The sequence below is a fragment of the Sorex fumeus genome, unplaced genomic scaffold (assembly GCF_029834395.1).
Source record: "Sorex fumeus unplaced genomic scaffold, SorFum_2.1 ptg000063l, whole genome shotgun sequence".
In the NCBI taxonomy this organism is placed as follows: domain Eukaryota; kingdom Metazoa; phylum Chordata; class Mammalia; order Eulipotyphla; family Soricidae; genus Sorex; species Sorex fumeus.
The window spans coordinates 35476966-35491203 of record NW_026606120.1 but is presented as its reverse complement, the minus strand read 5'-3'; the positions used below and the strand labels follow the sequence as shown (position 1 = coordinate 35491203).

General features: G+C 46.7%; 1 protein-coding gene across 2 annotated transcripts in view; it reads right to left on the bottom strand.

Annotated features, from left to right (window-relative positions):
• Positions 1–14238, bottom strand: part of OSBPL11 (oxysterol binding protein like 11) — a 67948-nt gene that overhangs the window by 49337 nt on the left and 4373 nt on the right. For both annotated transcript variants that reach the window (XM_056127590.1, XM_056127592.1), the window contains exon 2: positions 3045–3113. In XM_056127590.1, the coding sequence (XP_055983565.1) occupies positions 3045–3113 (69 nt within the window). The remainder of the gene's footprint in view (positions 1–3044; positions 3114–14238) is intronic.

Genomic DNA, 14238 nt, shown 5'->3' with positions numbered 1-14238 from the left:
GTCTTGATTCTACTTCTTAACGATATTACTCATTTTGTATGGACAAAGTAAAAGATATATTAAGTTCCTAGGGTGGCTCTCCTGGGGACATCTCACTGTAGATCTCAGACCACAGTGGTCAGGCCAGATTAAAGGCCCTCCCGTTGAGCGTCGATTTGCTCGAGCGGGCCCAGTAACGTCTCCATTGGAGACTTTGTTGTTACTGTGTTTGGCATATCTAATACTCTCGGTAGCTTGCCGGGCTCTCTGAGAGGGGCGGAGGAATCGAACTCGGGGCGGCCATGTTGGCCGTTTGTAAGGCGAATGCCCTACCACTGTGCTATCACTCCAGCAGGGTCCTAATCCAGTTGCTACTCTTCGGATCATGACAATTTGTCCATGATCATGCTCTTAACTCAGGTTAAGTATTATGGCACTTTGCCTCGCCCTTTTCGATGCCAGGGTAGCTCACAGCTTGCCCTGGGTCCATCCAGTCCTTCATCGGGACCCTCCTTTTGGGGTGCTAGGAACTAAGGGCAACTGAGGCTTAAGTTGAGAGAACAGATGCCCAGGAGTGAATACCATTCAGAGTCCATTAACTCCCAAGTTACAAAAGCATAGCATTAATTGTCTTTCTGTGTCTATACAAAAAGAACATTGCTCTAAAGTAACTATGCAAAGGACATAAGGGGAAGAGAAAACCAATTGTATTTCACTTACAAATACAAATCCAGTGTCCTAGAAGGATCTGACCTTACAAGTCAACGGAGTCTGATTAGGGGGATAAAGGTGATTGACTGGTTGGGGAGGAGAAAACAGAGAGGAGTTTACAGATAAACACAGAGGAATGGGAGTGCCTGGGAGTATTGTGACGGGTGTAACCCAGTAAACTTAAGATCCCTGCTGCAAGGGAGAAAGGACATACCAATGCTAAACCTAAAATGTTTAGACCTATATTCCAATAAACACAGAGGAATGAGAGTGCCTGGGAGCACTGTGATGGGTATAACCGGATAAAACTAAGTCCCCTGTGGTGAGGAAGAAAGGACAAACCAATGTAGAGCTATATCCCAACAATGTTTCTTATTCCAAAATCACTGCCACAAACTTGACAACAAAGAAGGCACCACCCAGATATACAGTAATGATGACACGGGATAGGTAGGATGGAAATGAGTCACATGCATCGTCTCTCACGAGTGAACATACTGGCGATAATACAGTCATTTGGGCTACACTTCATTATACGTGGATTAATCCCAATGTTCTTGCCTCATTCCTTTTATGGAGAAATATTTTCAAAAGATGTGTAGGCTGTGGGTTGCGAGACAATCCACACAGTGAGGACAAAACAAAGCTACTGTGCCCAGAAGCGTACCAGATGCCTGACAGGGCGATTATTTAGCAAGTTAACTAACCAAGAAAATGAAGAAATAAAATAGGGAAATGGAAGAGTTAGCAGAAAATTTCTGCACAAAAATTTCGCCTACGTGATTAAAAAAAATTAAATAACTTCTTTTAAATAAAAATAATTTGAAAAGAAAAATCAAATAATTTGTCTAATTTTTTGCAATCCAAAATAAGAAAGGCAATCTTTGGAAGAGGCCACAACTTCATTTCACAAAGTGAAGTGTCATCAAAATGAAACTTAACTTGAAGTATCTTCTGATGGGAAGTACATTTTAGGGTGAGAAAAATGACTTGTGAAAACTGTGGCTGGAAAGAACCTGCTTTGTCCCGACCATCCCCTGACTCCCAGTGATCAGGACTTAGGAGCTGCTGAATCACATGCAGGGTGACCCCGCCTGAAAGGACTCAAGCTGGAAGCGGAAGGAAGGAGGTTTAGGAGAGTGTCTTGCTACAGAATACTTAGCTAGGGCAGTATAATCCAGAGCAAGAAGTCGGAGTATACACACGCGCAGTTTCTCCAAGCTGTTCTAAGTCCCCCGTAGAAAAAACCAAAAATAGGTCAAAGGAAAACTATCTGGAATATTCGACACAGATTCAGAGCTAGAGTTACTTCAGTTTGCCTGCAGCACGCGGACATGGCGCCAGGTCTGCAAGAAACAAGTGACTAAATCTCCGTGTTTCACCAGGATTCTTGCTGCTCTATTTCTTTTCATCCTTTAGTCTTAAGGCCCCAGGCTAAGGGAATCCTTCCTGCTCAGCTTTTATATCCAATTTTGACCTCTCCCATCACCTCCAACTTACTACATGCCACTCCCATTTAATTTCCCTGGTGGAACTTAAAACATAACCCAAAGTCTTTCAGACAATCACATTTACACGAATGCTTCTAAAATGTACTAAAACCATTTAAAAATATTATGCACCACTTTACAGTCAGTAAGGAAGGCAAATTCATCTCCTATTGTTATCATCACAACCCACAGTAGAAATTTCTAAATATTTGGGGCCAAAGAAATACAATGGGTAAGGAAAGGTATCTAGTCAAATTCTGAGAATTTAGAGCAGGTTTTTAAAGACTGGGGAAGGGATTATGGGCAAATACTGCTAAGTAGTTATAGTTTTAGTCTGAATAAATGACATTTTCTGGAGAATAATAGTAGTAATGGCTGTACAACAAAGTGAATGTGTTAAAAAAATCACACATTCAAAAATGGTTACAATGATAAATTTTGTTCATAATATTTTACCACGTCAAACAATGGAAATTTAATCCCTCTATACTACAACTATTAACTCCATGAAATATTAGAGAACACTGACTGGTTTTAAATATTCGCTGCTTCCTGATGGCTGGTTATCTAAACTCGGCTAGGTCCCGGCCTCCAAAACACTCAAGAGTCTGGGAGGTGGCAAGTTTGAAAAGTCCCAAACAGGTGACATTGTGATTCTAACTGAAACCTAAGAGTCACATCAAAGGCCTTGGTGGGCAAGTTAGATATGTGCAAACACTCTCTAAGAGGGCAGTGGCAGCCTCTCAGAGCACATGGTCAACCCACCTCTAAAGTATTGTCCAGCCAGTATCAGAATATAAACCCACCAGGCTCACTCCACTGGTCCCTTAAGAGAGTAACACGACACGGGAGTCTCAGGCTCACCTGTACTGCCACCCGGTGACGAGATTGGTGTACTTCATTAAGTAGCCATACACATTTTCCATGTGATCACTGTTTCAAAGAGATAAAAAGAGCCAGTATCAGTGAAAAGGAAGACAAATCCCAAGATATTAATTGTACAATATTTAAAGTAGTTGTAGATACATGTATTTTCTATAAATGACTCACACTTTCCTCAGAAGTAAAACATAACACATAGAAGTTTCTTATTCTTAGCCCAAATTTCTTATTCAAAGGAGCCAAAGAATTTTTCTCAAGACAAATGTAGTTCTGCACTGTAGCACTGTCCTCCTGTTGTTCATCGATTTGCTCGAGCGGGCACCAGTAACATCTCCATTGTGAGACCTGTTGATACTGTTTTTGGCACGGGAATACGCCACGGGGAGTTTGCCAGGCTCTGCCGTGTGGACAAGAGACTCTTGGTAGCTTGCCGGGCTCTCTGAGAGGGGCAGAGGAATCGAACCCGAGTCGGCTGCGTGCAAGGCAAACACCTTACCCTCTGTGCTGTCCCTCCAGCCCAACATAATCGGTACCTTCAAAATCTGTGATGTGACTAGAAGCACATTTACATTGTGGAGATACACATCTGTTTCCTATGAGCTCTCAGACTCTTCTAATTAGGTCTCGTACCTAAAAATGGGCTGGAGGGCTGGAGAAGGTGCGATGGGTATATTTTCGGAGCAAATTCAGATGACTACAAGCTATCAATGGTCAGCTCAGGTTTTATCCTCTGTCCTGCCTGATGCCCACAGAGAGGGAAGCAGCCCCCGCAGGTGCAGACCATCGGCCTGATGGCTGGGATAGCGCATACACACACACACACACACACACACACATGCCCACACACACACACGCGCGCGCACACGCACAAGCACAAGCACATACACACATGCACACACGCGCACGCATATACACACACGCAAAATGATGGGACCCAAACAATGCTGAGACTTCCAATTCTTTTAAGATTAACGGTTGCTGGAGAGACAGTACAGCATAGGGTATTTGCTGTGCACACGGCAACCGGCAACCCATTTGATCCCCAGCACCCCATATGGTCAGTCAAGTGTAACACCAGGATTAACTCCTGAGTACAGAGCCAAGAATAATTAACCCCTGAGCACCCTGGGTATGGCCCCCAAAACAATAAGAAAAAACTTGTCTTTTTTCCCTGTGGGTACCTGGTCCAGAACTATGAAGCACCCCTTACTCACTCTAACATGAAGGTTGGTAGGAAGACACAAGACTCGAGTCGGGACGAAAGGAGCGGGGAGAGCTGCCTGGGACAGCTAGTCAGCCCCACTGCACGAGGGAAGGTCCGACCAGATGTGACATGGCACCGCAGAGGAACCCCGACTGCAGAAGAGCCACATAAGTTTTTGATGTTGTTTGGGCTTTTTTGGCCATACGCAGCAGTGCTCAGGGGATGCACTCCTGGCTCTATACTCAGGGATCACTCCTGGTGGTGCTCGGGGACCATAAGGGATACCAGGGACCAAACCTAGGTTGGCTGCATGCCAGGCAAATGCTCTGCCTGGTCCCAGACCCAAATCATTCACTGACAGAAACCTGACTTTTGCTCTGCAGTGTCTCATCCCCACCTTCCCTCAGGGCCAGAGCAATAGCACAGCGGGCAGGGCACTTGCCTCCCATGGGCCAACCCAGGTTTTTCGCTTGTTTCACTGAATCACCGTGAGATACAGTTACAAAGCTTTCAAGAATGAGTTTCAGTCATACAATGATCAAACACCCATCCCTCCACCAGTGCACATTTTCCACCACCAACGTCCCCAGGATCCGCGTGCAAGGCAAACACCCTACCCGCTGTGCTATCGCTCCGCCAAACAGAAATATAAATTTTTATATATTACATATATACATTATAATATATGTATATATTACATATATTACATACTATATAATATGTTTAAGGTACCCTGAAAACTTAGAGAAAAGTATATATAATATACAAATATATATATATAAAAAAAATAAATAAATAAATTGGAATATCACGATTCACTCAAATGAGAGATAGAATCCGGAGTTCTGATCTTCGTCAACGCTCAAGAATCAGGGACGCTGTCTCATTTGCCAAGACATCAAAAATCAGATGGGCTGGACACGTAATGAGGTTTACAGACAACCGCTGGACTAGAGCCATTACTGATTGGATTCCACGGGACATCAAAAGATCACGTGGACGCCCACCTACAAGATGGTCAGACTTCTTCGTCAAGACCCTGAATGATCGGTTTGAGGCTCTGCATGTTCCTAGAACGAACAGATACCATTGGGCTATGCTAGCACGCAACCGGGATGGATGGAGACGTTACTGGCACCCGCTCGAGTAAATCGATGAATAACGGGGATTAAGTGATTAAGTGATATAATATGTAATATGTATATTACGGTCACGGTCCTCCCGTTGTTCATCGATTTGCTCGAGCGGGTCCAGTAACGTCTCCATTGTGAGACTTTGTTGTTACTGTGTTTGGCATGTGGAACACATCATGGGGAGCTTGCCAGACTTTGCGGTGCAGGCGAGATACTCTTGGTAGCTTGCCAGACTATCCAAAAGGGGTGGAAGAATTGAACTCAGGTCGGCCATGTTGGCCGCTTGCAAGGCAGACGCCCTATCCGCTGTGCTATCGCTCCAGCCCATGTATATTACATATTACATATATTACAGCCCTATGTAATATGTAATATACATTACATATACTATGTAATATGTAATATACATTACAGCCCTATGTAATATATATACATAAATATATTTCTTTTTGGTGGAGTTATAGCACAGCGGGTAGGGCGTTTTCCTTGCATGCAGCCAACCCAGGTTAGATTCCTCCGTCCCTCTCGGAAAGCCTGGCAAGCTACCGAGAGTACCCCGCCCACATGGCAGAGCCTGGCAGGCTCCTCGTGGCGTATTCAATATGCCAAAACAATAGCAACAAGTCTCACAATGGAGACGCTACTGGTGCCTGCTCAAGCAAATCAGTGAACAACGGGAGGACAGTGCTACAGTGCTACTACATGGGCCAGTAAGGTAGGCTGAAGGTGAGCACATGCTTGTCATGCAGGAGGCCCGATTCAATCCCCAGCACCGGATGGCGCCCCCCCCCCCCCCCATCACTGAGGTGGGAGGAACTCCCTAGTACTGTGGAAATGGACAAAAAAAAAAAAGCCAAAATGAAACAACAGTTTAAATTTGATAAATTTTTGTTTACCCTAAAATTATCCTACTCCTCTAAACTACCCAAAAATCTAAGGAAAAAGCCTTTCAGGGTTTAAGTATCAATGTTCCTGTAGAACTTCTCAATTGTTATTTCATTCTGATTTAATGGGATATCAAACCAGGACAGAATACTGCTCAAAAACGTGCTAAAACCTCACTCAGAAGCTAATTAAAACCACACTGAAGTAACATTTTTCCAAACTATCCCCCTAATAACACACACTGTAGAGAAACAAGCACTTAATCACTGCACAGACAACGCGAAGTGCAGCAATATGCTACCAACTCACCTTCAGTACAACAGACTGGGCGACCCCAGCCCCAGGCTGGCCTACAGCACAAGCCTGATCTGCAAGGGAAGAAACGCCCTCAACAGGGAACTTGTTTCAGATGGAGAGTGGTTTACAGAATGCTAAGGAGTGAGTGAGTCCCTTGAGAGAATTCTTAGGGGAGACTCCCCTCTCAGTCTCCCTCAAATGTCTACAGTTGCCCCTAGAGAAGTCCCTCCGACCATCACAACAGGAGCCCTTGAGGGAGCCAGAGCGCCCTCTCCTGGCATGATGCCGTGCCAGATGCCTGGACCACTGATGACTGTCCCTCTCTTCCCTCGGAATAGGCAGAGGGAGAGGATGCGGCCCGGCCCCACACCATATCGTCGCTTCTGAACCCACCAGGAATGATCCCTGAGCACAAATCCAGGAGTAAGCCCTGAGTACACCAGGCGTGGCCCAAAATCTAACCCCAGCCCCCCCCCAAATAAAAACAAAGAATATTCTCAAGGGACTAGGAAGCTGGCTCAAAGGGCTGGAGTTCATGCTCTTGCCACAGGAGGTCCAGGTGGAATCCCCAGGCCATTTGTTCGTTTCTTAGTGGCCGCACCCAGTGATGCTAAAAGGTTATCCTTGGCTCTCACTCAGGAATTAACCCCTGGCGGGCCCAGAAGACCATATTAGATATTGGGGACCAAAGCAGGGCTGGCTGCACACAGGGGAAGTGCTCTGCTCCTTCCCGGCCCTCTGCATCCTTTCCAAAGGCAGTATTTCCTGACTCAACTGCCGCCATCACAAAATACACTATTTTCAAAAGTGAAAAATCAAAACAAACAAACCCCAAAAACCTTGAAAAAACTATGTCTAAGGCCAGAGCAACTGTGCCATGGGCAGGGCCCTTGCCTTGCACGCAGACAACACAGGGTTAATTCCCGGCAGCCCCGGTGGTCTCCCGAGCCAGCAGCAATCCCTGAGTGCAGAGCTGATATGACCCCCACTGTCACTGTCACTGTCCTCCCGTTGTTCATCAATTTGCTCGAGTGGGCCCAGTAATGACACCTGTTACTGTGTTCGGCATCTCGAATACGTCACGGGTAGCTTGCCAGGCTCTGCCGTGCGGCCGAGATACTCTTGGTAGCTTGCCGGGCTCTCCAAGAGGGGCAGAGGAATCGAACTCGGGTCGGCCAGGTTGGCCGCTTGTAAGGCAAACGCCCTACCGGCTGTGCTATTGCTCCAGCCATTTATTAAGTTTGACCCCCCACAGAAACTTCAAAACACTAAATATAGAAATGTATGCTTATCTTTCCTTCAATTGCCCACCCCCCAAAAAGGAAGCAAATATTTCTGACTATCCATTCCAATCAACCTCAGAAGCAATACATAGTAGATTATATTAAGCAGAACTTTTCCCATTTGCAAATAGGTACTTTTGCCTTGTGAGTGTGTAAGTGGAAAGATACGGCTATAATGATTTTTATACATATCCAGACTTGCACCTATCTACTGAGATGCAATGAGGACAAAAGATCTCCCTGTTTGTGAAAGAGGCTGCTCAGCAGAAAGCCTAAGATAAGAAAAAAGTACATGCCACTTTACTTCTGTTCCTCTTTTGAGAACTTCTCTTCCATTCGTCTTACAAAAAAGTGGCATATTTGCAGATTTGTAAATTCTTCTGAATGCTGACATGAAGAATATCAAATAATGGAAACATGCGTCTTCAATAAATTTTGAACATTTAAAATTTCAAACCCCTGGATACTGGGTCACTGTGTGTTGGAGTACACGGAGCTTAGGTTTATCAGATTGTACCCATCACAGTGCTCCCGAGTCACTCCCATTACTTTGTCTGTAACCACTTCTATGCTCTCTTCCCCAACCAATTTGTAAGGTCTCTTCCTTCTTAGACACTGAAGTTGTACTGTAAGTTAATACTGCCTTTCTCCTCTCCTTATGTCTTTTGAGCAGTTTACTTTAATGCAATGTCCTTTTGTATAGATACAGGAAGACAATTAATTAATATTATGCTTTATAACTTAGGAATTGATTGGCTTTGAATATTATTCACTCCTGGGCATCTGCCTTCTCAACTTAAGCCTCAGTTGCCCTCACTTCCTAGCACCCCAAGGGCAGGGTCCCGACGTGGGACTGGATGGAACCAGGGCAAGCCAGTAAGTTATGTGCTACCCTGGCATCGCGATGGGCCAGGCCAAGGTGCCACGATTCTTAACTATAAGTTAAGAGGTTGGTCATAGGCAAATGATGTCATGATCCAATAGTAACGACGAGACTAGGGCCCTGCTGCTAGGAATAGGAAAGATATCTGGCCTGAGCACTGCAGTCTGAGATCGAGATGGCCCTAGGAGAGCAATTCTATAAGCTCAAAGTATTTCTTACTGTGTCCATACAAAATGATTAATATTATGTATGCTTATATGTTGGTTGGACAAGGAGAGGAGAAACACGTCCTAGAAGCAGTTTCCTGTGTGTCCTGACTAGCTTGGATGAGACTGCTTTTTTGGAGATGTAGATTCCAAGCTCTAGCAGACTGGTCTTTGTTGTGCTAATCTAAGTGCTTGTAGCTTGTGAAAAGGTGAGGCCAGGATTACTGGCCTGGGGATGTAAGGAAACAATGTGTGTTTGCCGCCTCAATGTTCTTTCTGTAACTCCTTTTGATGACATCACTATATTGCACCCTTTAGAGGTACTATAATCTATACAAGGGAGATTTCAGGGCTCTCTGGGGGACACTGCATCAGAGAACCCGGGAAGATGGGGCTGAGGACAGAAGCTGAGAGAACAAAGGCGCATGTGCTTGAGGATTCCTGAGGCCTCCATGACATACATCTCTTCCATGTAATAAACGGCTGCTAAGACCAACCAGCCTGGCCTCGTTTCCTTCCTTCACCTGACCATCGCCATCGACCTCCGTGGAGTGGGGAAATGGCCTGGCCGCCGGCCGTTTTATTTTTTGTGTGTTTACACAACTGTGTGACTGAAACCCAATCATGAACAGTCCTGGAACAGTCTATCTCATGGATATTCAATAAAACTTTTTTAAAAAAGAACTTCACATATGGTAGGGACTCAAAAATAGTTTATGCATGAGTGAAACACCAGTAAATGATGGAACCACTATGTCCTAAGCTACTGAAAACGACTCAGTTCTTTTAAAGAGTTTATCTACTTTCAATACCTCTGCAAATAGTTGCCTAGAAATTGGGAGCCTGAGATAATACAGGAAGTAAGGTGCCTGCCTTGCAAGGAGCCCACCTTAATATAATTCCTGGCACCACAAATGGTCACCTGACAATGCCAGTAACGACTTTCAAGTACCGTATCAAGAACAGCCCCTAAGCACCACCAGGTGTAAGAGAAAGAAGGGAAAGGAAGTGGCAGAGGAAGAAAGAGAAGGGAAGGAAAGAGAGCGGCTTGAAGAAAGTATAGTGGGTAAGGTATTTTCTCTCCATGATTCCCTCTGGGCACCGCCAGGAGAAATTCCTGAGCGCAGAGCCAGGAATAATGCCTGAGCATTGCCAAGTGTGACCCAATACCAAAGAAAAAAAAAGGAGAGCAAATTTATTCCATGTTCCCCTTTTCAGTTGTAAACTAGGGTAAGGATGTTTCTACTTTCCCCTAAGAGTTGTTGAGAAAGGGCCCACAGCTGGCAACGAGGCCCACCAGGGTTCAATCCCCCTGTGTCCCATGTCATCCCCAAGCCGGCCAGAAGCTGAGCCCGAAGCAGAGTCAGGAGTCACCTGAGGGGCTGGAGCAATAGCACAGCGAGTAGGGCGTTTGCCTTGCACGCGGCCGACCCAGGTTCGATTCCCAGCATCCCATATGGTCCCCTGAGCACCACCAGGAGTAATTCCTGAGTGCATGAACCAGGAGTAACCCCTGTGCACCGCTGGGTGTGACCCAAAAAGCAAAAAAAAAAAAAAAAAAAAAGGAGTCACCTGAATGCCACCTGGTGTGGCCTCAACACCCCATCATCACCACACACATACACACACACACACACAGAGTTGTTGTGAAGACGTAATATAATAAGGTAGTGTAAAAGAGAATTCTGGATACTATAAGATCAATCATCTAGATTTCTAATGTCCATTATGTCTAAGAGAAGGCTGGATAAAGGCCTTAAAACATTCTGGTAACTTAAGTGATTCACATCTAAACAGCAAGTGCATCACTATAGTCCCAATATGTTTCTCCTCTAGACTTTTCGAAATATCAAATCAGGATGACTGAGGACAATTTTTATTTCCTTCCTTCACTACAACTTTCCTCCCAGTAAGTCACACAGTCTGCCAATCTTGACTTCCCTTCCTTTCTATTTCACTATCTCAGTTCTAAGCCACTGCAACTAACCTAGCAGCTACTTTTATTCCCCAACAATCATCTTCAGTCCTAAGCTCTACTCTACTCTCTTACCATTTCCATACTGGATGGTAAGAGAGAGCACACGGGACCAACGTCCATGTGCACCTTCCACATGGCTCCAGGGCACTTCACACCAGGGTCTCAGCAGAGTTCATCACTTGCTTCTAATGAACAATGAAAGTGATTCACCTCCATGCTTATCTGACAAAAGACAGTGATTTCTGCACAAGTGTTCTCCTGCCTCTCCCGTGCTCCCGCTGATGGAACAGGTGACTGTCAATAAGATGACCCATGCAGAAGCACGGGCCAAAGGAGGCTGGGGAGCGGGGAGTTCTCAAGGAACTCTGATCTTTGCCCAACAGGTCAGAAGCAATGAACGGGGTCAGGAGCCACGTGAGTCAGTCACGCAGGATCCTGCTCAGCTGAGCCTCCGGGCACCTGCAGTCCTGGGAGAGTGAGAGACCGGTGAGGTGCTGGCCTTGCGCACGGCTGACTCTGGTTCACTCCCTGGCACAACATAAGTTCCCTCAAACAGCACTGGGGCCAGGGGTCATTCCTAGAGTGACCCCTGGCCCCAGAAGCAGGCTCTGAGAACTACTGGGTGCAGGTGAAACTTCCCCTTCCCCTCAAAGACTGCATCAAACCCCAAGTTAAAGGAGCCAGCTAAGCCACAGAACTTCTAGCCCACAGACACTATCAATAAAACATGCGGCTTTCGTAATATAAATAGTGTAATCATTCATAACCCAGCAATGGCAACACTACCTCACATCATCTCAAAGAAAGTCAGGAAGATCAAAGAGTTAAATATAAAATTGCTAAAGGACTTGATGAATACATCAAATTAAGTATTTGTAGGGGCCAGAGTGATAGCACAGTGGGCAGGGTGTTGCCTTGCACGCAGCCAACCTCGGTTCAATCCCCGGCCTCCCATATGGTCCCCTGAGCACTGCTAGGAGTTAATTCCTGATTGCAAAGCCAGGAGTAACCCCTGAGCATCACTGGGTGTGACCCAAAAAAGAAAAAAAAATTATGTATTTATAGAAAATAAATTTCTGGGCCAAGAGTAAGGTGCATACCTATGTGTGCAAGGACTGAACTGGATCCCCACCACACACACAAAGGCTGAAGCAGAGCAGAGATTCTCAGCTGGGGGCCCAGGACATTCCAAAGGGGTCCCTGGTGAAAACTGCATAAATGGGGCAGTCACAACAAAGACTAGGGTTCAAGTACTAGGACAAGGGCAGAGGAAGAAGGTCCAAAGGGAGCACAGCTGCAAAACGATGAACACAACGGCTTGGAGCACACACCCTGCTTGGCGGCGGTGAGTAAGCCAAGCCCCGTCCCCCACAGCCGAGCACAGCCCGGCACCTCAGCTGGGGTTCCCCGCAGCCACCGCCAGCTGTGTGTAAGCACTGCAAAAAGGAGTGAGACCAGGGTGAGCACCGCACTGACATGTCCAAGGTGACCTCTGAGTGGTGCACGCGTGAGCGCTGCAGAGACCCCAGCAAGTACAACCCTAACTGTGTCTCAATGAGGGGAACTAACCCGGGGGAAATGAAGCATGGCGGGCAAGGCACTGGCCTCGCGGTCAACCCAGGATCGACCCCGTCACCTCATCTGATCCACCAGCCCCCACCAGGTGCAGCACCCTACCCTCCTGCCTGCAAGCACGGTGCAACCCCACAACTGAAGGAGGCCAACCTGGGTGCTCACGGTGGCAGCGTGGGAGATGCTGCCCTCATAGCAGGGACACAGCCAGGCCTGCGTCACAGCATTGAGACCAGAAGTGAGAAGGGAATTAAAAATATCTGATCAAAAAACCAAAAAGGGGGGCTGGAGCGATAGCACAGCGGGTAGGGCATTTGCCTTGCACGCAGCCGACCCAGGTTCGATTCCCAGCATCCCATATGGTCCCCCGAGCACCGCCAGGAGTAATTCCTGAGTGCAGAGCGAGGAGTAACCCCTGTGCATCACCAAAAAGAAAAAAAAAATCAAAAAATGGGGAAGAAAGGAAAGAGGGTAGTGTGGGCGAAACAGGCAAAGACAGTTATAAAACACAAACTTCCAGTTAGAGTGAATTATAGGGACATAGTGTACTGCTGAGCTGGAAGTTGTTAAAAATAAATCTTAATGTCCCCATCACAAAAAAAAAACAACTAATTTTGTATTGTAACATACACTAACTAGACTTACTCTGGTGATTCTTTGGCAATATAAAAGTCAAACCATTATGTCATGCACCTGAGAATAAATGCGACATATCAATCATAAATCAAGAAGGAGAAGTGCCTGGGGGGAGGGGGGCACCGCCAGTGGCTGGGCACGTGCCCACGTGTGGCCCTCGCTGCCCCAGAGCAGAGACCGGCAGGCCTGGATCATGGGGAGAGCACCCTGGCAAGCAGTCATAGCTCCCCTGGGTGCCACCTCTGATTTTTTTTAAACGGAGGAAAAATTCCTAGGCCCAAAGCAACACTGAGGAGAGAGCAGAGCAGAAGCCACCCGAGGCCAGGGCTGTCGCCTAGGCTGCACCCCGTACCCATCTGCCAGGTGCGCCTCCCCTGCTGAAAGTGAAAACGGAAGGAAACAGTTCTAAATATGCATCTAATATGGAAACAAAAGAATAATTACGGACCTATAATACTTTTTAAACCCCATTTAAAAATGGGCAAAGGGGGTTGGAGAGAAGTATAGCAGGTAAAGGGTTTGCCTTGCATGCAACTGATCCAGGTTCAAACCCTGGCACCCTGTATGGTCCTCCAAGCACCCCCAGGAGTGATCCCTGAGCACAGAGCCAGGAGGAAGCCCAGAGCACAGCTGGGTGTATGGGGGGGGGGGGCCTCAATTTTTAAATTTTTATTTCTTTGGTTGACTCCATGGATGTGTAAATTGGCCCAGTCATCCTAGATAAGCTGAGTGCCCTCAGAGAGCAGAGGACTAGGGAGCTCAGCGGCAAAGCACCCCCCCTTCCCAGTCCCACCCCGCAAAGCCACCCTCCAGACTGAGGGGCCCAGTACCACCGGGAAACAGCCAATACTGGACAACACAAGCAGCAGGTGTGAGCTCTGCGACTAGGGTGCAGTCCCCAGTGAGCACTCGACTTATTCAGATGAGCAAGAGTGAGCCAAGCATGCAGCCTCCTTCGAGGGCCTCCAGCCAGTGTGCACAGCTTCCGGACAATAGAACAGCCTGAAACATGGACCAGCTGGGGCTGGAGCGATAGTACATCAGGTCAGTGTTTGCCTTGCACACAGTGAACTCGGGTTCAATCCCCAGCATCCCATAA